This window comes from Emydura macquarii, unplaced genomic scaffold, assembly GCF_026122565.2.
Source record: "Emydura macquarii macquarii isolate MOO-44397 ecotype Brisbane River unplaced genomic scaffold, CSIRO-AGI_Emac_v2 contig_3517, whole genome shotgun sequence".
In the NCBI taxonomy this organism is placed as follows: Eukaryota; Metazoa; Chordata; order Testudines; family Chelidae; genus Emydura; species Emydura macquarii.
In genome coordinates this window covers 10,181,914-10,207,178 of record NW_027133654.1, presented here as the reverse complement: position 1 = coordinate 10,207,178, position 25,265 = coordinate 10,181,914, and the positions used below count along the sequence as shown (strand labels likewise).

General features: G+C 41.7%; 1 protein-coding gene across 1 annotated transcript; it reads right to left on the bottom strand.

The window, feature by feature from the left end:
• Positions 1 to 10,400: 10,400 nt before the first annotated feature.
• DACT2 (dishevelled binding antagonist of beta catenin 2) lies at positions 10,401 to 25,058 on the bottom strand. The gene is made up of 4 exons (XM_067535781.1): positions 24,771 to 25,058; positions 19,189 to 19,321; positions 17,399 to 17,686; positions 10,401 to 13,098 (listed from the first exon to the last, which is right to left on the bottom strand). The coding sequence occupies exons 1-4, from the start codon at positions 25,011 to 25,013 to the stop codon at positions 11,306 to 11,308; spliced, it is 2,457 nt and encodes an 818-aa protein (XP_067391882.1). The 5' UTR covers positions 25,014 to 25,058; the 3' UTR covers positions 10,401 to 11,305.
• Between the last annotated feature and the right edge of the window lie 207 nt (positions 25,059 to 25,265).

Sequence of the window (25,265 nt, the reverse complement as noted above, 5' to 3'; positions counted from 1 at the left end):
TAAAGTGGTTTTGTTATTATTTAACACTTGCATGGAGCATTATGGCTGCCCATGGTGCTTTCAATATAGAATAAAGATATAGGGCCGGATGGTCCACTCACACTGGTGTAAATCAGGTGTAATTCCATTGGTGTCAATGGAGGTACCTCAGTTCAGAACTGATGGGAGAGGGGAATCAGACACTGAGGGGGGGAGGGTCTGATTCACCACTGCTTTGTGGGGTCGTTCACATCAGTGCAAAAGGGGTGTAGAAGGCTACTCAGTCAGAGTGGTTTTTGCATAGGCGTGAATGACTCCGCAAGAAGGCAGGCAGTGGAAAATCAGTCCAACAGCCCCTTCTCCAAGCAGCCTACAATCACATTTCTAAGATGTCTTCCAACCTTTTCTGCAGTTTGTTTGGCTCCATGCCGGCCCTCTGACATCTAGGGTAATTGCACCCAAGTTCCCTTAACTCGTATTTTGACATGCATACCCCAGTGACACAGGAATGAACTCTAGACCAGAAAATGCATTTCTAAAGGTCAGGCAGGGCAGGCTGAGTGCTGGTGGATGTCCAAACATTCCATTATTAACATTTTGTGCACACACCGAGGTTAATCTTCACAGTTTGATGAGTCTCTGGAGAAAAAGAGAAATTCTTTCAGAGATGATCTCTTGCCAATCTAGAAAATATTCCCAGTTGCTGAGAAGCCTGACTGAGAGATGATTGAATGGGGTGGGGGGGTGAAGCATGGGGTGGTGATGGGGAGCGGCAGGGAGAGAAGGTATGTAATCCCTTGAGCAGCTGTCACTGTAGGTATAAATTGGAAAGAATCCTTTGGCTGTTGATGATGTAAACACATCTGTCATTCTGTAACTCCAAATACTTGGCCTCCAATCCCTTTGTATTTATGTGACACATGTAGCTCCTTGACAACAACTCTGATGTTACTTAATTTGGGAGGCTGTCTGGCGTTTGCATACTAACCACAGGGTCTGAGAATTATTAACCCTGAAATAAAAACACAACTTAAAATATCCTTTGTTATCTATCTGCCAGCCCTACTGGTCATTATCTCAGTCCTCTTTTGATATGTAGCCCTCGCTATGGAGTTCATTTTACACTAACTCATCCCCATATTGTGAAAAAGGTTTTCTTGTCTCAAGTACGGTGGAATTTTTCTTTCTTCTGTGCTCTTAAACTCCTTATCCCAATTCTTCTTCAGCATCTTAATTAGAAATTAAGACTGCTAAAGCATTTAGCACATTTGGAGCACTACTGCAATGGAAACAATAAACAATAAATTATGATTCTATAACAACAATGAAGGTGGCTTAGGCTAAACAGCTAAAACACCGGGAACAAACAAGACTTACAAACAGCACCAAAGACAAGAAAACTTCTCAACAATTATACACATTTTAATAAAAGTACTTTACATTTCTATAGCATCTTCCATCTGTTTGGGTTATGTTTTCAAATGTGCCAACTAGTAAAGGGTGAAATTCAAATAATTCAGGCTTCATGTTCAGTTTGGATTATCACTGAAGAGTGTAATTTCTCAAAAGAAACTTATCGAAATCTCTTGGGCTGCAAAACTGAGCTAGAAATCTTGCAAGAATTATTTCCTAGAAATTCAGCCCATTCTCAAAGAAACGTTTTCAATCCTTGGTCAAACCAGCTCAAATCTGTAAAAAAGTTTCATTATGTGTTATAAAAATTTTGCACAGCTCCACTTTTAATCACTTGTATCGCCTTTCTCCTTATTTCCTCAGCTTCTAAGGACTAGTGATTAATTTCATTACACACACAATACACACACACTAAAATCCTCTTCCTCCATTACACAAATTCCATTCATTTAGCCCAATGCAATAAAATGTTTATGGAGCAACTGAGACAGGGAATCTATTTAATTTCAATGCTCTCAGCATGGGACACTTAGGTTATGTTCCTAGCAATTACCTTTTTTACACCTCTTTACTATGGAGAAAGGTTAAAAAAAAAATGATTTCCAAGTCACATATTAAGTCACGCTACCAATTTTCACGCTGGTTGCAATCTACTGCCTTTGTACGGCCAAGTGAAGTGACTCAGGGACAAGTCAGGTGACCTTCCTAATGAGGAACAGAGAACTAATTTTTCTAATTCTTAATTTTAACAGCAATGACAGAAAATAAGTTAATTGCTTGAGGCACAAGCTAAGAATCCCATGGTTGGAATCTCAAAATTGAACTGACTTTGCAATGTCTCAGTTACTCTACAAAAACAATCTGGCACTGTAAACTGCAATGTTTTTGTTTCTAAGACAGCCAGAAATGTTCCAGGGAGGCAGTATATTCACTTTGGAGGTAGAAGAATTATATTTTTCTTTAACTTTTACTCTTTTCTTGAAGGCACGTTTCCAAAGCACTGCATAGAGTGGGCTTAAATAGGTAAGTACATTCTGATAAAATAACTTTCCCAACCAACCTTTCATGCCAATGTCAAAACTGAACCAAACTTTGAGGCATAGAGAAGTTAACTCACTTTTTCTCCTCATTTTTCCTGCGACTCTACTTTTCCAGCTCCCAGCCTGTACCAAGCAGAAATGCTGAAATACGTCACAAAAAGCTATTCTATCAATATTTCCTGCCCAGTTCTGTAGATCCATGCAGTTCAGCTAAGCATCCAGACGTGAAGGTTTTTCGCAGAACTGAACCTCTGGATTTTTTTTGAATTTGGCCATTGCTAGTTTTAGTTTGGATCATTGGCTTAGAATTGTGCTGCTGACCACCTGTGTGATGTCCTGTAAGATGCTGAATAATAAGGTGTTCCCCTGATGGCATTAGTGCTCCAAAGAATCCTTTGTGATTTTTTTTTTTTTAATTTGAAAGGACATGGGCATTCAAAACCTCTGGCACCATGGCATATAGACATTAATTTAGAGGCATTTTGAGTGTATGAAATGATGTAGCATCAAGGATCAAATGAAAATATCATGGCTCTTTTGGGAGGACTGTGAGACTAATATTTTCTAACTCGGGTGCCTAAAGTTTGGGCCCCAAAATAAGTGACCTAATTGTTAGAAGTGTTGCTCCAACTGAAGGCAAGGTGCCTGAGTTTAGAGACCTGAGTTTTCAGTTTTTGGCCTTAGGTTCCTGTGGGATTTTGGGTAGCCTGGCCTACAAGGTTAATAGGTCTGTCTTCAGAGGTTGGTGGCCTTGTAGTGATGGGGAGGTTCGTAATTTATTGAGACTTGTTTATGTATTTGGTTTTGAGTTCTCCAAAACAGAAATGAATATGAAAATTGTTTCTGCCACAGCCCTATTACCTCCCTTTGTCAACCACAAATATACGTGACCCAGTGGAGGTCTTTGCCATTGAGAAGCCACAAGTAAGTGCTGATATTTCTCTAGGACGTGGCCCATTAGAGAAAGAATGTTCTGAACTCCTCCTTCTCATTTTCCATCTGTTATTCCAATCATCCCCACTCACTGACATCTTCTTGAGACTTGCACTCACTGGGCCAAATTCATCCCTGGACTGACTTGAGTGGAGGTCACCAAGGATGAAGTTGACCTACTGTGTCCTTATTTACAAATGCTGATCTACCTAGCAGCTGATAGAGAAGGGGAAAACGCTGGAATCTTTTTTTTTTTTTAATCAATTTTAGTCAACAATAATCTGCTATAATAACATATAGACTTAACAGAATTAATGGAGGCTAGACTTCTGCTCTTGTATCAGCTCTTACTCCAGAAATCATCAGTACTGCAGTGAAATTGGAAGAATAAGAATGATTTTAAGTTTGAAAAATAGCAATACAAAAAAATTGAACTGAGTGTTTACGCATGGTTCCATACCCCTGCATCCGAAGTTCCACAGCAGCTCCCTGTACACAGAACTGGAAATAACTGTGGTATCCCAAATCCCACGATGTAGCGTCGGTGGGTAAATACTGAGTTGTAAATGATGATGGCTGTATGTATACAGTGACAGTTGCATATTTCTCCATGGCAAATTTCAGAAATGCTGAATGTTGAGGGTTTTCAAGATGACTTTATTTAGTCCAAAGCACATACTCAAGCTGCATGTCTCAAAGCAATTTCAGTGGGATCGATTTTTAAATGCAGGACTAGATTCATCCTTGGTGGAACCCAGGGTTCAAACTGCACCCCCTTTGCTAGAGGGCTCACTGTACCTCAGGAGGAATCTTCCTGAGGCAGTGCCTATGGTTTTTGCACTGCTTTGTTACCTTTTCCTACTAATTCCACCAGAGACAGTGCCTTTAATTGCAGGTGGGTTTTTATAGGAGCCCTGACAATGAAGGTTCCCTGGATGATGTGTTGAATCAGTGCAGCCACTAGCCACCCCAATGTCCTTGATTTGTGCTGCCCTCTTCTAAGGAGTAGTTGGCTGGATCCAGGTCCCCTGACAGAGGCAGGGATTGTGGCCACCTTGTTTTTCTGCAAGCCTCCTCTAGGCAGACTTTCCATCACTGGGGATTCTGCATCCTGGGTTTTGCAAGTGGAAGGGATGAAGCTGGGCTGGGTAGCTGTCTGATTGTTTTGGCAACCACAAAATTCATGAACGGAAGCTCCCATGCAAACTTGAACACTGATCAAAAGGAAGACAGAAGCTGGCCAGCACACAAGTTATCCCCGACTGTTTTCAAAGAGTACTAACGGATCTTTACCTTCCACTTGAACAGGCACCTTAGCTGACAAGAAGCAAGCTCTGATTATGGTCTGATCTGAAGGATGGTATTTATAATAGGATAGCTATTTCCTCATACTGCCCCATGGCATAGACATTGGGAATGAGCTCTAGTCCTGGTGTGGACTTGAAAACTTTCAGTGTTATGTTTGAAATATACACATACACTCTTAATCTGAAGGGAAAATAACTTGTGTCAAGACCAAGAGATTCTTTGTAATTATCTAATTCCAACATTCTTAAACCACTAAATGAATTAATGAAGTCATTACATGAATCATTGTGTTCTATACTGTAAATTCCTCCTAAAACTCCCTTAATTCTCCTTCCTCTTAGATGGTTATGGGCAATTTGCTCCCATAGGAAAGTGTAAATTTCTGTCTTTGACAAAGGCAGCTCTTGAACTGCTCCATACATTTCAGTGATGATCCTGATTCAGTAGAGGTGTCTGGTAAAAACAACAGATGTTAGTTGTTGCAGGGGAGAGCTACACAAAGTTATTTCTACCACACCCATTTGAACTATATACTTGCTAATTAAAATCAAGGTAGAGGTGATACATTTCTCACCCCTAAAATGCATCAGGCTCAGTGCTAGACATTTAAGTGAATCACTAATTATCCTTGACATTTTTTGCATTCTTTCAGAGCATTAGATACTGAAGAAAGATCTGGCAAGAGGATTTGGTAGATTTCCTCTGTGAGGCAAACAAAAGTGGAAGTGTTTTTATTGTGTATTGGGTCAATCCTAATGAGCATCCTCAGTTCCCATTGACATCAACTGGAGTTGAGAGAACTCACCATCTTGCAGGATGGAGCCTTAAATAGTCAGGGATACTGGGCTCTTAGAATCTGTGATTCTGTTTCAGAGGAAGTGTTGAGCTATTTCAATCTACTGTGGGTTACCCAAGTTTTCAAAGAGAGAAATCACTTGTGGGTATTACGTGTTGTGGATTGCGTAAGGTAGGACCCAGGAGAAATCTCATTACATAGAGTCATAGAAGATTCGGCTTCTTGATTCTTCTACCTTCTGCTTCAAGTGTATTTGTTTGATCTTGCCTTCTCTAACATAACCACCTAGCAACAGATATTTAAAAAGCAAACAAACCCAAAACATAAAACCCTACCAAAACAAGACAGTCCACTGCACATTTTTCTCCCCCCAGGAGAACAACCAACACGAGACAGATATATAGCCATGTTGCTTTCTGCACTTCTGGAGAGTGCTCAGGCACTACGGTAATGAGTGAGGGCTTTCTTCACTTTAATTGCTACTCTGTAGCACTTCAGTGTAGATGCTACCTGTGCCAATGGGAGAGGTTCTTCTGTTGGCATAGTTAACCCACATCCCTGAAAGGCAGTAGCTAGTGTGGTCTCCTTAACTACATCGCTCAGGGGTGTGGATTTTTCACACCCCTGAGCGACATAGCTGGGTCAATCTAATTTTCCAGTGTAGCCCAGCCCTGAGGTATAAGAATCTGAACACAACAGAAATAGAATAAGGGTCAGGGAAGTGTAATAGAGAAGTTGGGAGTAGGGAACACAGATTGCCTATTCACCTTTCCTTTTTCTCAACCAAAAAAAAAAAAAAAAAAAATCCACCTCGTCCCTTTCAAAATAAAATTGGTGTGAAGCTACAGTAAAGAAAATTAGGAGAGATCAGGGATTCCCCATGTTGGTATCATCTTTATTGTTTTCTCTCATTCCCAAACCTCTTCATTGTTTTTTTTTTTACCCTGTATCTGCGATCCAGCTCTTAATAAAACAAATAAAAAACCCCAAACCAGCTCCTCTGCTTAGAGTCCTACCTTATCTCTTGCTCTTCTGCTTTTGCTTCAGAGCTCTCTCTTCTTTCATAGGTTTTCTCCTCTTGCAGAAAACATGGCAAAATCTGTGGCCTGTGTTAGGCAGCTCAGACTAGATGACGATAACGGTCCGTTCTGATCTCAAAGTCTGTGACTTTTTTTTTTGTATGATTTTGTATTATTTTCTTAACTTGCTCCTTTCCTCATTTTTCCTTTCTTTCTAGTCTTCAGTCAACTCCCCCTTTTCTCTCTTCTCTCCCTACTTCTCACACTCTCATCTCCCCCTCACATTCTCTTTGTCATACTCATTCAAACAACCTCTGCTACATGCATGCTCACTCCCACTCATTCACCTCACTGGACCAAATTCAAAGGTGATGCTTAATTTAGACTGGCTCTGCCCCCTTAATTCTTACTAACTAGATTATTTGGGCCTCATTCTCCACTGACTTACCCCCTGTGTAGTCATTTACGCACCTGAAAAGGGGGTGCAAAATGTTACCACTGGAGTGACTCCAATTTGATAGTGTGGCACTAGTGCAAATGACTACACAAGGTGTAAGACAGTGGAGAATCAGACACTCAAGACTCCCTTAAAGCTACTTACACATGCATTGGAGAAGTGTGAAGGAGATAGCTTTGGTGTAATTTATATGCCCAGGAGCCAGTAGAAGGTGTGAAAAGACAAAGTTGGCTGGGGTTTTTCTACAACATTTTCTGGCTCCTTGGCATCTTAGATATTTCAGTACAGACTTTCTTACACTTTAACTCCACCTAGCATGACAATTCCAAGATTAGACAAAAAAGGGATGGATGGTCTAACTTTTGACCATTGTGGATTTGAAAGCTGAACTTGAATCCTAGAGTTACTGAGGTTCACATTTCACTTAGGACTTACTGTGTATAGGGCAGCGGTTCCCACCCTCTTTGAGTGTGCGGACCCCTTTTCAACCTCCAAACATTTTGCGGACCACCACATGCTACTAGTTGTAGGTTTTTAGAAACTATATGAAATTATTTTTTATTTGAAATTGTACATTTCCTTGGTGAAGATGTTATTTTTCTTTTCTGCATATCCTCTGTAGTAGCCTCGCGGACCAGCAGGGGTCCGTGGACCACAGGTTGGACCTGCTAGTATAGGGCACTCATTTGAGCCAGCCTTAACTTTCATGAGGCACTTTTCTCTTCCCAACACACAGGCTAAGATTCTTTCTTCCTTGCCTTTTGTTTTTTTTTTTTTGAGGGGAGGGAGGGAGGGGTTTATATTACAGGAAAAAAATACATGAATTCAGACTAGTTTTCGGAATCCTCAAACTCAAACAAAAAAAAAAAAAAGAAAAAAAAATTCAAGAGGTTCATGAACACATCTCTAGTCTAAAATAATGCCATGGTACAGAAAGAATTGTTACTAACCTAGAAAAACTTTAACTCCCCCGTGCAATTGCAGCAGGAAAGATGCTCAAAAAACAGATAGCAAGATTTTTTATGCAGGGAAGAGTGTACATATAGGCCCTGTTCTTTTAATTGCCTAACGTGGGTGTAACGCTGAGCCCACAACACTGAGACCCACTGAAGTAACTGAATGGATGAAGGTAGATGCCTGCATGTACTCACTTGCAGTGGTGTGGCCATATTTTCCACACACACACACTACCCGAAACCAACCAAACTGTATTAAACTTTTCATAAAATTCACTTTTGGGAACAGGCCATGCATAATGATTATGAATCTGAAAGGGAGACTTTCAGAAATGTATGAGTGAGTGAAAACGGAGTTTGAATGGAAACTGTCATGCAACCTTAACTCCAGTGACAGCTGCCAGTCATGCTAGAACAATATTTTACGTCTATGGTGTTTTTCCATCCAAAAGAATAAGGTACTTTGCACACCAAAATCCAATTTTCTCTGTTGTGGCAGCCTGGTACTTAAAAGGAATGCAGTAATAATTTGGTTATAACTTTTTATAAAACGCATTACATGTGTTTAGAATATAATTAAGTATATAATTTATATATAATTAAGTATAATTTAGTATTTATGGAATATGCTGTCCAGTTTTCTTGATACTTAAATATATACATAATGCACTTCACAATATTTGTAGATATTTGTGTCAGTGTAATGTTTTTCAGAGCTGTTCACTCAAAAGGCAAAGCGCATTGCGTGTTATTAATAGAGCTATTGTGTAGACTCAAACATATAGAGTACTTTGCAATATAATCTCAAAATATCTACTCCTGTGTATGAATGTGAAGGGGGAGCAATGTACTTTTCAAGGTATATGATAATGTGCACCCAATATATGCGATTGTGGTCTGGTACAAAGATAAAGTGCTCTTGTAGGTTGAAACTAAACTGGCTTAAATTAAAGAATTATACAATGATTTTCTTCGAAGCATGAGCAACAGAACCCTCACATGAAGAAAATCCATGTATTTAAAAGTTCCTTATGTAACTTTTATCATGTTCTCCAGAATCAAAGCTTTTATGAAAAAAGAAAGCCATTATGATATAAATCACTGTCTTGTTTCTTCTATAGCTAGACACACAGACACAACATAACACCAACAGAAGTGTGAAATTCCCCCATTTGTCCTATTGGAGTGTAAACTTCAAAGCCTAGCTTTGACCACCAAAAATTGCTTACATTTTTACACCACTTTGTCTAAAATGGAAATGCCAAGTTCTAGTCACAGACAATTAGGATACATTTAATGTCAACCTACAGTTTAAATATGTTCATTTTAAAACGTGAAGTACAGTTGGTTCCATCTTTACCTGGTAAATTCACACATTAATATGCAAGTTTCTTCAACTCTCCCTAGTTAAAAAATGACTCAGGAATATTATTAGTATGGATAATATAAACAGATCAGTAAGAAAGGATGATCTTGTGGCTAATGCTCAGGACTGGGGCTCAGGATATGTGGAGTCTAATCCTGGCTGCTCTGGCAGGCTTTCTGGGTGGCCTTGGACAAATACCTTATTCTTCTCTGTACTTCATAGTCCAAAAGTCTGTCATGGTTTAAAACTCTAACCAAGCTCCAAAGCAAATCAAGGTATAGAATCACGCTTATTCAGTTTTTGCTATGATCCCATGTTCAGTTCAGGCCCCTATTCATTTGCCACCTGAGGTATGGCCCATATCTATGACAGGAAAGTTTCTGATCAGCTATTGTATCAGGGTGCAGGGATCCTGGTGAACTCCAGCTCAACATTCTGCTCCCTAAACTTAAGAGGAAGAGTGCTTGTCTAAATACAGAAGTTGCAAAGATTTAACTCAAATCAATTTAAAAAATCAGTGCAAACCCCTTTGTGGGAAACATTTAGATAGGTGTAAAACTGGTTGTATCAGTAAATGTACAAGTGTAAGTTAAAGCACTGTAAGCCAGGGTTAAATTAATAGTGTCCACACACAAAGTTACACCACTTAGTTGGTTTAAAATCACACCAGTCCCACTTTGTATGTCATACAGACCTAAGAATAGCCGTTTGGAAAGATTTGTGTCCCACAGTCCACAGAACAGGGTTGAACTCAAAAGCGGGAAAGTTTTCTGCTTATACCTTGATTTTGTTTAAAACTTATTTTAATATATTATTATCAATATTAACCCTTGAGTGCAAGTGCTTTTTTTTTTTTTTTTTTTTAAAGCTGTTAGCTCATTCCATCAGTACATTTTGGGCTTCTTGGGCTACAGACCCAAAAAGGTTAGTGACAAAGGTCAACCAAAGTCTAACAACCATTGACTGAGAAAACACCACGTCTGGAAAACAGACACACAAAGTCATAGTGAAACCATGAGCTTTCTTTCTTTCCCCTGGTACCTCTGGCAAGCATTGGCCCTTTAGAACCTTTACATTTCAGTCAGTTGCTAATAAAATTGAATCACTTTTTTCAGGAAGCCAGACACCAATAGTTTTCTGGAGTATATTAAATAGTATTTATTGAGTCTGCAACCACAGGGGCAAAGTTATTGTGCTCTCAGCCACAGCTATTTGCACACTGTGATATGGAGAATTCTTAACATTCTTTCACCCGTTCAAAAAACACAGTCCATCTTAATAAACGAAATAATATAAAAGGGTTTTTAAATCTTATTTATACCCTCAATTTTGTAAACAGAAAAGAGAATCAAAATCTTGTTCCTATTCACAAATACATCCCTGCATCCCAAACTTAAATTGTTTCAACTGAAGAAGAGGCTCAGCCTCTTACTGACTCAGGGTGGGGTGGGAACGATCCATTCTAAGGTGGAGGAAACCAAGGAGAGCTCTCTAGTTCTCTATCAGAGATGGGCACACTAAAAGGTGAGTGGCTAATGGGAGGAGTGCATGTGTGTCTCAATGGGAGATGACTGGTGTTTCAAGCTGTGGAGAGATCCTTAACGTAGGGAAGCTTCAGTGTCTTCAGCTGCAGAAGAGCTGCCCTTCTTGGGAGGCCTCTGTATCTCAAACTGGGGAAATTCTGCGAATGCATGTGGGCAACAGTCACTAAAAACCTTCCCCAGAAAATCCTATGGCAGAGGTTGTTTGGGAGTGCCACCTTGTTTTTAATCACAGTGACCTCTGATGTATAGGAAGAAAAGGCATCACACTACATACACAAAACCATATTTACAGACTACATTGCAAAAGAGGAAATTAGATACAGGGTCATATATATGGCCATTAGCAAATGAAAAGGTCCCTTATGTGGGTATGGAGGTTGTTCAGAGTTCCTTTAAGAAAGCCCTTTTCTTAAGGCATCAGTTCTTTTGTTTTGCAAATGTGCCAGAGCCAGTGTGACTTCTCACTGGGATAAACATATGCTGCTTGCTCTCACTTAAACCATGGTCATAACCTTTAGAGCAGCAGGTTGGAATCTCCTAATCTTCTTCTTCAGTGCCTTGGAAGCTTTGATGCGACAGATTTTGGGCATGGGGGGAAGAGGCTTGGAAGAGGCCTGGACAGCTGCTGACTGCCCGACAGAAGCTTCGGGCCAGACCAACTCGCTTTCATCGGCCTCATCGTAGTCAAGCGTGAGGCTGCTGCTATTGCTGCTGCCGTCTGAATCACTTTCACTCGACTCACTGTCCCCAAAGCGGTTGGTGGTGTAATCACTGACCTCACCTTCACTGGTCTCGGCAATGGTGGAGTGGAAGAGGGAAGCACATTCAGCAGAGTATTCAGAATGGTCTGAGTCGCTTTTGGCGTACGTTTCATGGCGGTGATGCTTCGAACGTGCCCTCAGGCTTACAGTGCGCAGGACCCCAGCTCTCCTCACTGGCTGTCTTGGTGGCCCTAGGCCAAAGCCACTGGAGAGGTTGGCAAGGTGAGTCTTTGCTGAGATCTCCACAGTAGACTGCCACTTACGTTGTTTTTTCTTGGTGGCTGTGTCTACGTAAGCGGTTTCAAGAGAATACAGTGCATTAGCCGATGCCCGGTAAAGTTCAGGTCTGGGTGGCACTGGGGGAATTCGGAATTGCACAGGGAATAGGCTGGACTCTGAACAAGACCTGCCTGTAACCTCTCCAGCAAATGTAGGTCTCCTGACAAGGCTCTTTCCTCTGTGCTGTCTTTGAGGCAGATTCCACTCAACAGGGGGCCTGGCAACTACCTGGACTCCCCTTGGTTTTTCTGCACAAAGAGCCTGCTTCCCAGGCCTTAGCACCTTCTCACTGTTCCTTCTCTTAATCTTCACAGACTTCATTCTGGAGCTGGCAAACCTCACTCGGACTTGATGGGATTCTGCAGGGACAAACTGGGCGTGAACAAATTCACTCGGAGTCACTCGCTCATCACCCCCCGCATTAGCCAGTTTGAAATTGCCACACCTTCCGTTAGGCCTTTTGGGCAGGATAGCTTTAGAGTTCAAAATACCCGGACTAGAGACCTCGTGACACATCTGTGAGCAGGAGGAAATGTGTTCCAGGCCACGCCCCATTGCTTCTGTCAGAGGAGAGCCCCTTGCTGTTGACTTGGCAGGGTAACAACTATTTACAGCTGGTAACTCTGGGTCAGGCAGGGTGGAAGGCTGCTCCACATTCACACTGTGCACAGTCTGCTGCTTGGCACATTCCCCTTCAGGCACCTCCCTCTGCAGTTTCCCTTCAGCTTTGTTACTTTCCAGAGAGCTCCCTTGTTTTTCCAGCTGGCTGCTGCTGCTGTTAATTTTCACTCCACCAGTGCTCGGGGTTATAATGAGTCTCTGGGGCATTGTGGATGGCTGGCTCTTTGCTGAAACCCTCTCCCTGGCATCAGCGTGATTGTTCCCTCTGCATCTTGTCAGCTGCACCAGTTTGTTGATATAACCCCCTGGCCTGGTCTCAATGCCTGGCCTAGTCCTAATCAAGCTTGGACCTGTAACACTAGGCGTGGGTGTACCGGGGGAAGGGTGGTTGTCTGTTTCCAAAGATACCCCCATCAGAGAAAAAAGTGGGCTTTGTAAAGCCACAGCATGAAGAGGGCTTGGGTAAGGATACACATCATTGCCACTCTTGGAGACCAAGTCATTTTGGTATTTTGGGTCCACGCTATGAAACTGGAGTTCCACTCCATGACAAAGAGGGGGCACGGATTTGGAGTCTGTCGCTTTCTGAAATCCAGTGTCTGCTGGTAGGAGTCTTTCCAGGTCACCTGGACATGGAATGGAAATAAATCAAAGAGTTATATCACTGGTAATTTCTTCTATTGCCACCTTATATTTCAAGGGGATATTTCAGAGGGATATTTCATATCCTTTGTCATCTAATAAGTATTTTCACAGTGTTAGTGTAATCATGACAAAAATAAGTTTTAATACCCCAAGAACTCTGCATTCCTTTGTATTATCTTCTTGCTGAGACCTTAAAAGTATGAGGAAAACATGCTTTAGAAACACACCTATGTAAAAACAATGAATGGTAAATGCAATAGGTCAGATTCTGATTTCAATTCCACCAGTGTAAATCCTGAGCAACACTGCTGCCTTCAATGTAACAGTCTTCCTTGTCACCGCCTTCCGTGGGTTTACACTAGTATAGAATGATCGGAATAGGGCCCAAAGATTATAAAAGCAGATGACTTACATCTTACTTGAGATTTAAACTGTGGTCATTTAAGGGAAATTAATGCTTGTGGAATTAAAAATGTTTAAAAAACTTCACAAACCAAAAGGCACTAAAAAAAAAAAAAAAAGAAAGAAAGAAAAGATTTTTTATCTCCCAGCAGAGATGAAAAAACAATCCAGGTACCAGGAAGTCTAAAGTCAAATGTCATATAAAAAAATCTAGTAAAGTCTAGCAGAATTTGTTAATTCTTTTGTCTCAGGACCAGCTAACGACTCTCTCAAGTTTAGGTTTCCCATAATAACGGAGGAAATAAATTCCTGAAATTCCCAGCAAACAGTTAACATTATAGCTTCTAATGGTTAACTTTGAATTCAAACTCCCTCTCCCCAGAAATCTACAGTCCTGAACCAACTGCTTTGAAGGGACTTCAAGGGAGCTAAAGTCAAAGTGTCTCTTAACCTCTTCAGTGCTGACAGCTACTGCTCTGTTCTTCGACATTTTGCCTCAGTGAGACACTGCAGTGAGCACTAAAGCTTTAACTACACTAGAAAGCCATTTTGCATTTTGCCCCATGAGCCTGGTGTGTTTACAGACCCACTGCTCCTCCCCCCAGAATCCAATGAAACCTCTTAATTGGATCTTTTAGTTCATTTGATAACAAAGTTGCAGAGCGTTGTCGCCTTTCTGAAGTTCTTGCAATCTTTGATTCTGGCAGGCAACACTTAAGAGACTTTATTCAATGGGGGGAAAATAGGAAAATTCTACTGCAGTTTTGTGTGTGTGTTAAAGACATTTGGTGAAATGGGCTAAGACTTATCTTCATCACAAAAGAGAAACAGACAATGGGTTAGATTGTCCACTGTGTCTGAGGCCATGTCTTGATGGAGAGTTAGTGCATGGCCAGCTGGGGTGTGAATCTACAGTGCAATAATTGGCTGTATGGACCCTGCTGCCCCACTAGTGCACTTTGACCTACTGCTGATTCAAACTGCTGTGTCAAAGCATACTACAGAACTTTTAGTGTCCGGTAGTAGGGTACACATGGCAATTTATTACATGGCATGCTAGAGTGCCGTAGATTTACACCCCAGCTTGCCAGGCACTAGTTCTCTGTATAGGCCAGTCCTTAGACATGTTCCCTTGAAATTGGAATTTCTGGGAACAAATTCAGACCCCATCATAACTGGAAGTAACTTCAGGGCTGCTATAAGTTACACCTGGCTGCCCATAGACCGCCTTTCTCTCAACAACATCTCCTGAGCTAGGGGCTGGGAAAAGAGGTCATGTAGAGTGACAGCTCTACACCACTCAGGAATTCCCCTTGCACACCAGGATTCCTCAAAAAGCAAGATAAACTCCCTGTTTTACTGCTTTGTGCTTCAGAGCAAACCCAAGAATCAGGAAAAATCAGCTTCCAAAAAGCAAAGTAAATGATGGTGACCCTTTCTGTCTGACTAGACCAGAAGAAGACATGGGGAAACTTACAAATTTCAAACTGCCTGCAGCTCATGCACTGGAACAGTTGCACTGTTGTTATTTAAATAATACACTTTCATTATAAAAATCTTTAGATTGAGGAACTTATTCACAGGGTGCAAAATTGGTATCCTTTTGTCTGGCTTTTAGTTGTGTGGCTGGATACAAAAGAAAGAGGGTTGTTCTAGCATCTACCTCCATCTTCTGAATACAGCAAGGAACAAACTAGTCCATTCTCCACATCCCATTCACAAAAAGACAAAGGGATTGGAATTTAAAATTCTAAACCCACATTCTAGCATAGATAATGTTAAGAACATTTCCTTATGTGAGGACTCATGTTCAGTTCTATTCTATTTGTCTAAAACGAAACAAGAAAAGGGCCTAAATCAGCCTTGTGAAGCTATTAGGAAAATGTATCAGCCCCAGGACAAAGTCTACTGACCCACCCTTTACCAGGATGAAAATAAAAAAACTGTACAAAAATTCAAGCAAGAGTAGTGGAGCAAATTTTCCAAGAGGTCACCATCACTACCCCCTCCCACTCCAGAGGCTACATACTCTAGAGCAGTGGTTCTCAACATTTTTGGACTCGGGGCCCAATTGTAAACCTTGATGGCCTGTTGTGATCCAACCTCCCCCCAACCCAAGATGCCTTCAGACCTTATCCACCTCCCCCTACCCCTAGAGGCCTGACAGAAGAGCTAAACCTGAATGGTACAATGACCCCGTGCACCAGGTTGTAAAGCCCAGAGCAGGGAGCTGAGCCCAGCCAGCTCCGCAATCCTTGGACACATTCTAGCGACCCAATTTTAGGTCGCGAATGACGGGTTGAGAAACCCTGCTCTAGGGCTGTAATTCTCAACCTGTGGGGTGGAACTGAGTAGGGAGTTGCAGGAGGTTGATCATAGGCTCACAGCAAAATCACCCGTCAGCAGAATAAAAGAGAGACAAGGTGGATGAGGCCATATCTTTTATTGGACCAACTTCGGTTGTCTCTCTAATATCCTGGGACCAACATGGCTACAACAACACTGCTAGCAGCATAAAAAGTTCATCCTGTCTAAACGTGGCAGCCAACAGGGCCCAAAGAGGACAAGCAAAGGAGAGGGAGGTAGAAGTTTGCTCCCTTCTCCTGTTGATGCTATTCTGACCCACAGTAGCTCTTCCCTCATTTCCTTTGCACCATGTTCAACATTACAGGAATTGCCTCTGCAAGATGCTGTGGAGTTGGCTGCCTGGACTCCACAGCCACATTGTTCATGCAGCTCACAGCATCTGGAAGCTGCTCTTCCCCAAAACAGAGCAGACAGCAGGCAGTGGCATGCAGGTAGAGGAGGGGAAGAGGATGGATGAGCATCCCAGAACACATAATCCCTACCTTCTCCACCTTTCCCACCCAACATCATCACTCATCCCACCACCCATTGCAGTTTCCTGTTGCAAACCCTGGAGTCATGGCAAGACATTGCAAGGATGGAGAACCACAGATGCAGAGGAAGAAGGACAGGGCTGGGAACCATGAAAAGTTCTATTCCTTCTCCTGCCTTTGGGTGTCCTTAATATTTTGCTCTTACATAGCAATTTATAAATGTTATTTAGTTAGGTCTCACAGACTCCTATGCAGGAGGTAAATTATTATTTCCCTTTTACAACTGGGGAAACAGAAAACTTGGAAGAATTCAGGGACTTGTCCAAGGTCACAAAGTAAATCAACAGCAGACCCAGGATTTGAACCCAATGCTGGCTCTAAGGCCCCTGCCCATTTCAGTGGACCATGCTGAAACCCAGGAAAGCTCAATTAACTGTGTGTGTTATCCCAATCTGTAAATAGTAAAAGCTGAAAATGAACAGGATTTAAGCTGTCCACAGTCTTATGAATGTAGGTGGTTAGGTGGATAAATGTGATCGTTCTCACTGTACAACAGAATGGGAAAACAAGACTCCAAGAACTTAAACAACCTGCCTGGGACCCTCTATGCTCCAGAAGGCAGCTCTTCTGCAGGGATTTTTGCAATCTTCCTCAGTATATTAACGAATTTTTGTAATTTTCCTGGTCGAATTTTCACACACCTGTCAGCTCATGCAAGATATTTCAAAAAATCGTTGCTGTTTTGCTGATTTCACAAACTCAAACGCTGAACTCAAGTATTACAATAGCTTCTCAGGCCCTCATATATTTGGTCTATTTGCAAATATCCTTCTCATCTATTATTATTTAAAGGTGCCTGACTATGCTATAGCTGAGAATTTGGCAGTAAGGAGTTTGATTTTATTTTTATTTTTTTGTTCTCCACTGTGTGTTTCAAATGCACACTATGGTATTAATTGCACTATTCATACGTCATGCTGTGACACTAAACTATCAACATTTTTTTCTCTTAGCATTGTTCAATTCTGCAACCAATTACCTGTGGAAACTGGCCTTGGTCTGGACTTGGCAGGAGTTTCAGAAATGTCCGTGCTAGCCTTGATTCGGCATCCATCACTGACATGGACTCCCTGGTGTTGGAGCTTAGTGGTGTGCACAGTGGTTTCGTCTGCAGACTTGGGCCGGCAATCAAATACACTGAGCCGAGTTTTGGGCTGCTGATAGCTGGGCAACAGACTGGTGTGGGAGGAAGATATAGACTCACTGTACACAGATGTACAAGAGTTGGACAGCGAGCAGGAACCACCATCACTCAGGTCGTAAAAGCCTGTAGAGTTCAAATAAATACAAAAATCTTTCTGGCTTACAGTGAATAAACAAGCTCTGTAGGGAGCACAGTGCAGACTATACAACAAATCCTCTTTGCCATTTGCCACAGTGATAAATTCATGATCACTGGGTTTTTTATTGAGATCGGATGTCCTTCTACAAGATATACTCCAGTTCAACCACAGTTTATTGGGTTCTATAGTATTCACTTAGGCCTTCAACCAGCATAACAAGTGAGCACATACTAACTTTAAACACATGATCATGTTTAACAAGCTTCAAGTTCAAATGAGAGCTGAGCCTTTTGATAATCTATTCCCACGTCTTTTTCTTTTCACAAAATAACAGCGTAAACTTTCAAATGTGACTAGTGACTGCGAGTATCTTAGTTTTTGGATAGCCAATCTGAGGCTGCTTCAAAGGGCCTGATTTTCAGAGCGTGGTGTTCAGCATTTTCTGAAAATAAGGTACCTTTTATGTGTCTCAAGTTGGGCAGCCAAAAAGAGAAGACCCAAAATCCTAACTGGCCCTGACGAGAGAGAATGATGGAAAGGTGCCTAATTTCTGCTCAGCTCTCTGACAGCACTGCAGAAAAATACTAATTGTAGGAATTTTTAATGTGTACAATTTAAAATAGTCTAATATCTTCCACTTCACTAAAGGGATATTACTTATCGTTAATTAATGCACTGAGTTTCATTTAGCTGTTCCATACCTACAGAATGGGGGGCTGTATCCTGGGGAGCAGTGACTCTGAAAAGGATTTAGGGGTCTTAGTGGACAAGCAACTGAACATGAGCTCTCAGTGCAATGCTGTGGCAAAAAGGGCTAATGCGACCCTTGGATGTATAAGGAAGTTAATAGGAGGAGTAGGGAGGTTGATTTTACCTCTGTAAATGGCATGGGTGCGACAGGTACTGGAACACTGCATCCAATCCTGGTGTCCACATTTTTAAAAAAGGATGTTGAAAAATTGGAGAGGGCACAGAAGAGTCACAAATACGGTTTGAGAGCTGGAGAGAATTCCTTCCAGTGATGGACTTTAAAAGCTCATCAAAAAGATTGAGAGGTGACTTGATTAGCGCATGAGTACCTTCACAGGGGGGAAATACTGGGTTCTAACAGGCTCTTTAATTTAGCAGAGAAAAGCATAACAAGAACCAGTGGTAGGAGGCTGAAGCCAGACAAATTCACATTAGAAATCAGACACAAATTATTAGCAATGAGGGTGACTGATTGCTGGAACAAACTACCAAGGGAAACAGTGGATTCGCCATCTCTGAATGTCTTTAAATCAAGACTGGATGATTTCCGGAAGATATTCTTTAGCTAAACACACATTATTGGGCTCACTACAGGGGTAACTAGGTGACATTGAATGGCCTGTGTTGTATAGGAAGTCAGACTAGATGGTTCCTTCTGGTCTTAAATTCTATGAGTCTATGAATTCATACAAATTCCAGTAGAACCATAATAAATGAATTGTCAAGAGTCCATTACCTGAGCTGGGTCGGCTGTCACTGTCGAGGTATTCGCTGGAGCTCTTCTTCACATCCAGCTTCAGTTCACTTATTTGCTGGTCCAGCTGATCAAGGTGACTTTTCAAGCCAACATCCTGTCTCCTTAAACGTGACTATTCACAGGTCGTGGAAAGAAGGAGGAAATAAAGAATAGTGACAGTTACGATCTCAGGGCCACATAGTGAATTCGCCATCTGTATTAGCCAAATTCTGGACTCCTGGAAAAAAGTCCCATTGAAAGTTTTGCTCAGTTAAGAACTGCAGTAACTGGCTAATGTAATGAGCCTGAAATCTGGCATAAATATCTGGCATAACTTTGCTTCTCAGAAGATCCTGCATCCTGTAGCCTACCTACCCTAAACATTTTCCCTGTACTTTCACACTGGAGGAGCTTTTCTTCCCTTCCTTTTCTGTAACATAGTGGGACTGATCCAGCTTCCTCTGATGTCAATGGGAACTTTTATATTGATTCCAGTGGTGTTGCACTGGGTCCACCGTGTAGCTGTGTTGTAGAATGGTGGTAACATTTCCTACATTCTACCATAGAAGAGTCTGCTGCATCTTAGTGGAGGATAAGTGATATAGTATGTACAGTCTGTAAAAGCACTTTATTCTTCACGAGGAATAGAAACTATAGTGTAAAGTTATCTTATTATCACACAGGGCAGAGCACGCATATTTGGTTTGCTTGCAGGACCTGAGCTTTGAAGACATTTCTCTATAATTATCTGGGTATACATGGCTATGTAAAAAAAATCAATGAGTTCAGAACCTCAAAACCATGCAAGTGGCTTAAAAATCATAAGATTTAAAAAAAAAAAAAAAATGTTTTGGGGTTATTTTTATTTGCCTTTTGGTTTTTGAACATTTAGGGTTCATGTTTTCGGGCTTTTTTCCACAACCATGAGAGCTAAACACTTTTTTTTTTTTTTTTTTAATATAAACAGAAGCTGACATTTTGATGTAATTCCAAGGTGTCAGGAGCTGGAGATATAATGAGACTCACAATAAAATTATGGAGCGTTGGCAACATTACTCAAGGGACTGACAAGGTCTCTTCAGCCTGCTTATGAATCCTAAAGAACTGGATTAAACTTGCAAGGCACAAGAAGTGTGAGGCCCTTTATTAGTGCCATATGTACAAGAAGGCTTAGGCATGAGCCAACAACTGCTTCCTAACAAAACAGGAGAGGGTTTTTGCTCTTCCTGACACAAAAGAAATGTTAAGGTAAAACCTAAATAGTAAAGGCGACGTTCTTCTTCCCGATATCATGATGAATATGTTACACCTTTTCAACTCTCCTTTAGTTTCTTTGAATTGTTTTGAGGAAACTAAACATGTTGTGCCTCCCTCGGTCCCACCTATTCAGGAAATCACAAAGTTTTGTTTCCATGGCTGGAATTAATTGCTTAATGATTAATGTTTTGCCGGCCAATCCCTCAGTCTGTAGTTTCTGATTAATGGCAGAGAGGCCACAAAGTGTTCAACAAGGCTCTCAGGTATTCAAAGATTATTTATTACACCCCCAGGAACTGTCTGCAGGCTTTTGCTTTAACCAACATGCACGAGTGACATCATCCTTGTTAACCCTTTCCCATTGTCCCCCCACCATGGGATTAGGTCCAAAAGAACAAGTGCGCCTTAAATCATTCAGATAACTCAGACTATTTTTTTTAAATAGCAGCAAGCAGCACCCAAAACAATAAATCCTAACCTCAAGATTTCCCCGTGCACAAAATGAATTTTTCATGAGGCAGACCCCTGTAAGTGAAACCATCTATTTGCTCTGAGGCACGCAGATGTGAAGAAGTCTGCAGTACACTGTACAATGAGAAGGCACTGTGCTTGCTTGCCTGGGGAATGTGAGACACGATTTTCACAAGCAACTAGTGCTTTTGATTACCTCAGTTTTTGAGTGCCCAATTTAAGACACCTTAAAGGGCCCTGATTCTCAGAAGGCAGGTGCATCACACTTGCTAAAAATTAGGCCCATTTAAGGCACCTCAGGTGGGCACACCAAAGTGAGGCACTGAAAATCACTAGTCACCTTTAAAAATCTTGGCCAATAGCTGTTCATTTAGGGCCCAGTCTTGCACCTTTGAAGTTGATGGAGGCTTTGCTGTTGACTTCTGTGGGTATAAGATTAGGCTCTGACAGTATTCATTACTCCATCTGGTTTTTGGTACAAATCAAATTTTTAGAAGAAGTTTGCCTCTCCCTCTCTCTCATGTAAAACCAGAGAGACAAGGGAAATCTGCAGAGCCAAGAGACTGGAATCTCTTCTTGTGTCCCTTCACCACATTTGCATAATCTAATAATTAATTTGGAACTAGACAATACAAAATAATTGCACTCGATTGACTGATTTTATAAATAATATTATTTCGGGAAACATTTGAGAAATAGTGCCTTGAATTTCTGCCCATTCACATACCTAAGGAGGCACAGAATTACTTATTTGTACTAACTTTGAGTTCCCTTCTTTCTAACCAATGCTACCAAAAAGTCACCTCAGGTTTGGTCAGGAGAACAGATTAGTTTTCTTAATAGTTAGTGCGTGCCACTGAGAGTTGCTTCCCTTCGCCATCTCTGCATGAGAGTTTCATCCTCTCTTCACTGTAACAATTATTGCATGGGGGGATCCAATAGTCCCCTGACATGGTTTGCTCTTGCGCTGAAAACTGTGTGTCCCTGAACTAAGCTACAATCCTACTAAAGCCCAAAGACTGTAGTGCACTTCAAGAATATGCATAGAACTTGGTCCCACCTACACTGCCAGACCAAACCATGTTTAACCATTCCTTTGTTATAACCGGCTCTTCCAAATTTAAGAGCTGCTTAGAGAGGATGGAAAGAACTTTTCACGTATGTTGTGTTTGCCAGTCTGGGACCAGGAAATCTTGACTCTGCTATAGATTAATTAGAAATGCTGTGTCGCTACTCAACAACGTCTGTGAAAAACTTAACTCTAGATTTGCACAGACCCTACATAGCCTCTCTTATGCCTTTTGATATCATCCCCCAGGAAAATGTCTCTCTACTTATTTGCCATGGCTGTAGTGACACCTCCTGGTGAAAGCAGTCCTTTTCCAATGGTGAACTTCTCTTGATTCCTGCAGCTATATCTGCCTTTTATTTCAAAAACAGAACTTTTTGGTTTCGTTTTCCCGACCCTGTTGAAAGCATAATTAATGGCCAGACAAGTCCTGGTAAAACTAATCTTCCACTTTCATGTCTTAGTTGGAAAATATATAAACAAATGAGCAATTACAGCACAACACCTTGTGTCAAACACCAATGGATCACTTTGGTCAGAGGTCACTAAGTGTTTATATTAACCCAGTGGCCTTGAGTTGGCAATAAATGGTTTAAATCATCTTTTCTTTTTGTTAAAAAAATAAAGTGCAACCATTAGTTAAAATTATCAATGACAGGTAATCAAGTGGTTGGCAGTACACTTGTGCTGCAATTTTGACTTTAATCAAGATATGCTTGCTGCTGTGTTTTCACAAAGTGTTTCCCCTGAAGGTTAAAGCCAATTTTCAGCCTGAGATTCTGTCTGATAAAGCTGCCTACATTTAATGAATATCCTTTCTGTTTTCACACCTGATTGATAACTGATGACCAAGTCTAACACCAATATGGGGAGGGAGAGAGCTCTGAATTACCTTTGAGTTTACTGAAGTGTGTAATTGCTAGTACTAGAGAGATTAAAACCTCTAGCCTTTGATTGTATTCTTTCTTATGAAACTAGTTTCAGTCCTAATTTGGATTTTTTTTCCTTCCACAAAAATGTACAAGCATTAAATGCAAGGTTGATGTCACACAAATTCAATTATTTTCCTCTTTTGATCTGGCAATCCATTCCAGAACAAAGTATTTAAAGGTTGCAAGCCAGAAGTTTTTCTGATTCTTCCCCCTTCCTTACTCCCCCATATATATATAAATATTAGAAAAAGTTTGATCTTCATTTCTAAATGGTTACTTTTAAATAAGGTGAGTGCTGACAAATCTGATGTGTATACTGCTTAAATCAAGTTATTCACCAGTTTTATTTCTTGCCCCCCAATGAACAACAAACAGTTCAGGTTACTTGGGGTGTCTCAGCATTCTGTCTGGCACATGACCTCCACATTATATGTATTTTAGTCTGATGAAAATGCACTCAATAAAAACAGTAACCAAGTCTTATTCAAGAAAAAAGACATTATAACAGCTGCTGTAGTCATGAATGCTGAAACTCAATGTATCTGTGCCATGTATTATGACTGGCATGCAGCAAGGTTGTCAGTGCTGATTTATACTGCCAGTTGTGTAATTTTAATGATGACTTTGCAAAAGTCTTTCTCTCAAGTTTACACTTAAAGATACTTGTGAACACTTCAGAATAACTAAGCACAGATTTTCTTCAAATGTATATTCAGACATGAAAAAGAACCTACATCTATCAAGTGGGTCAGTCACTGCTAAATCTTTTCTAAACAAAAGTACCACTCCAAAATCAAGACTTTTAGAGCAGATTTCCAGTTTGGTTAATTATCCCCTACTACAGGTTGACACCTGAAGATTTGTGAACTTAGGTATTATTCTATGTAAATTACACACACACACAAAACAAACAGAATTACATACCACATGGAATAAGACAGGAATTGGTATGTTATGTAGACAAAGTATCTTTGACATACTTAGCCTAAACATACATTTTATGCTCAAAAGAACTAGATCAATGCCAAACTATAGAAATAGGCTGTAAATCATTTAGCAGGAATGGATAGCTGCAGCCACTATTCTTAATTCAAGCAAGCTCAATTACATTCAGTCAAAAACTATTTATAATACTTTTATAATCAATACAAATTTTAAAACCGACTTTAATTTCAGGCAAAATCCCAAAGCCTTGGAAATCACTCACTCCCTTCATTCCTACCATTTTGCCACAATAGTCATTTTCACACTAGACAGTCCACTCACACGGGTTAGAATAAACTTGAAATGTTCAAACGTGAGGAGGAACCAAATACAAAACGACATTCATGTTCACGTGTCACAGATCGGCTGCCCTTAAAATGTGAAACTCCTGGCTCAAATCATCTGATACAAACAGGAAATGTTACTTAACAAATCAGGAGGAAAAAAAGGCATTTTTTTTCTGCTGCATTACGGAGCAGCAAAGTTTTCTCTCGCACACCATACTTAGTCTAGTATCAGAACAGTTATGAATGGAACAAGCTGACGACAGCAGCGCCCGTCTCCACAAACGCGTGCTTGTGCGGGAGTGAGTCTTTCCCCCGCTGTGTAGACTCCAGGCACAGCCTGTTTACTGAGTCACTCCGCGTTTCAGTTTGTTCTCACCATCGGCGCGCTAAATCGGTTTGTTTATACAGACCTGCACCGTATAGGTGTGTGAGGGATGGAGAAACACAGTTACACACGCACACGATCTGCACCCAGACACAACCTCCCCCCTTCTTGGCGGCTCCCAAGACTAACACAGCATTCGAGAGTCCACATCTGGACGCACACCGCTGTACGGCTCGCAGCTATGGCTCATCCCTTACCAGCTGTTCCTTCAAGGCAGTCAGAGTGGCCTCCAGCCTGTGCTCCTTGCTGCGCGCCGGCTGCTCCCCACGGGCGGCCGGCTGCTGCATGGCCAGGGCCCCGCTCACCAGCGCCCGCTGCTTATCCCGCAGCACCTGGAGCTCCTGGAGGCCGGCCAGGGCCGCGTGCAGCCTCTCCCCGACCCTGCAGCGATCCCAGCCGCCCGGCCGCTGCTGCTGCTGCTGCTGCCTCCCCCCCACCATCTTCAGAGGCTGGCAGCCGCCCGGGCCATGGCAGTGGGCTAGCGGCGAGAGGGGCCGGCTGCTGTGCGCTGGGGCTGGGCCGGAGCTGCCCGCCCGCTCCCTGCTGCTGCTGGCACCCGCAGGAGAGGGAATGAAGCGGAGCCACGGCGGCTCCTGCGGTTTTGGAGACAGGGGAAGGGGCGGGAGGCAGAGGGGAGGGCTGTGCTTCTGGCTCTGCGCCTTGGGGCCACCTATCTGCGTGGATAGAGGTGG

What these genes read in the sequence shown, in the direction of transcription:
- DACT2 (XM_067535781.1), bottom strand. Translation starts at nt 25,013, where the DNA reads ATGGTGGGGGGGAGGCAGCAGCAGCAGCAGCAGCGGCCGGGCGGCTGG. An exon ending in CTGCCTTGAAGGAACAGCTG is followed by an intron (nt 19,322 to 24,770) that starts GTAAGGGATGAG and finishes ACCTGTGAATAG; the next exon opens with TCACGTTTAAGGAGACAGGA. An exon ending in TGACAGCCGACCCAGCTCAG is followed by an intron (nt 17,687 to 19,188) that starts GTAATGGACTCT and finishes TGAACTCTACAG; the next exon opens with GCTTTTACGACCTGAGTGAT.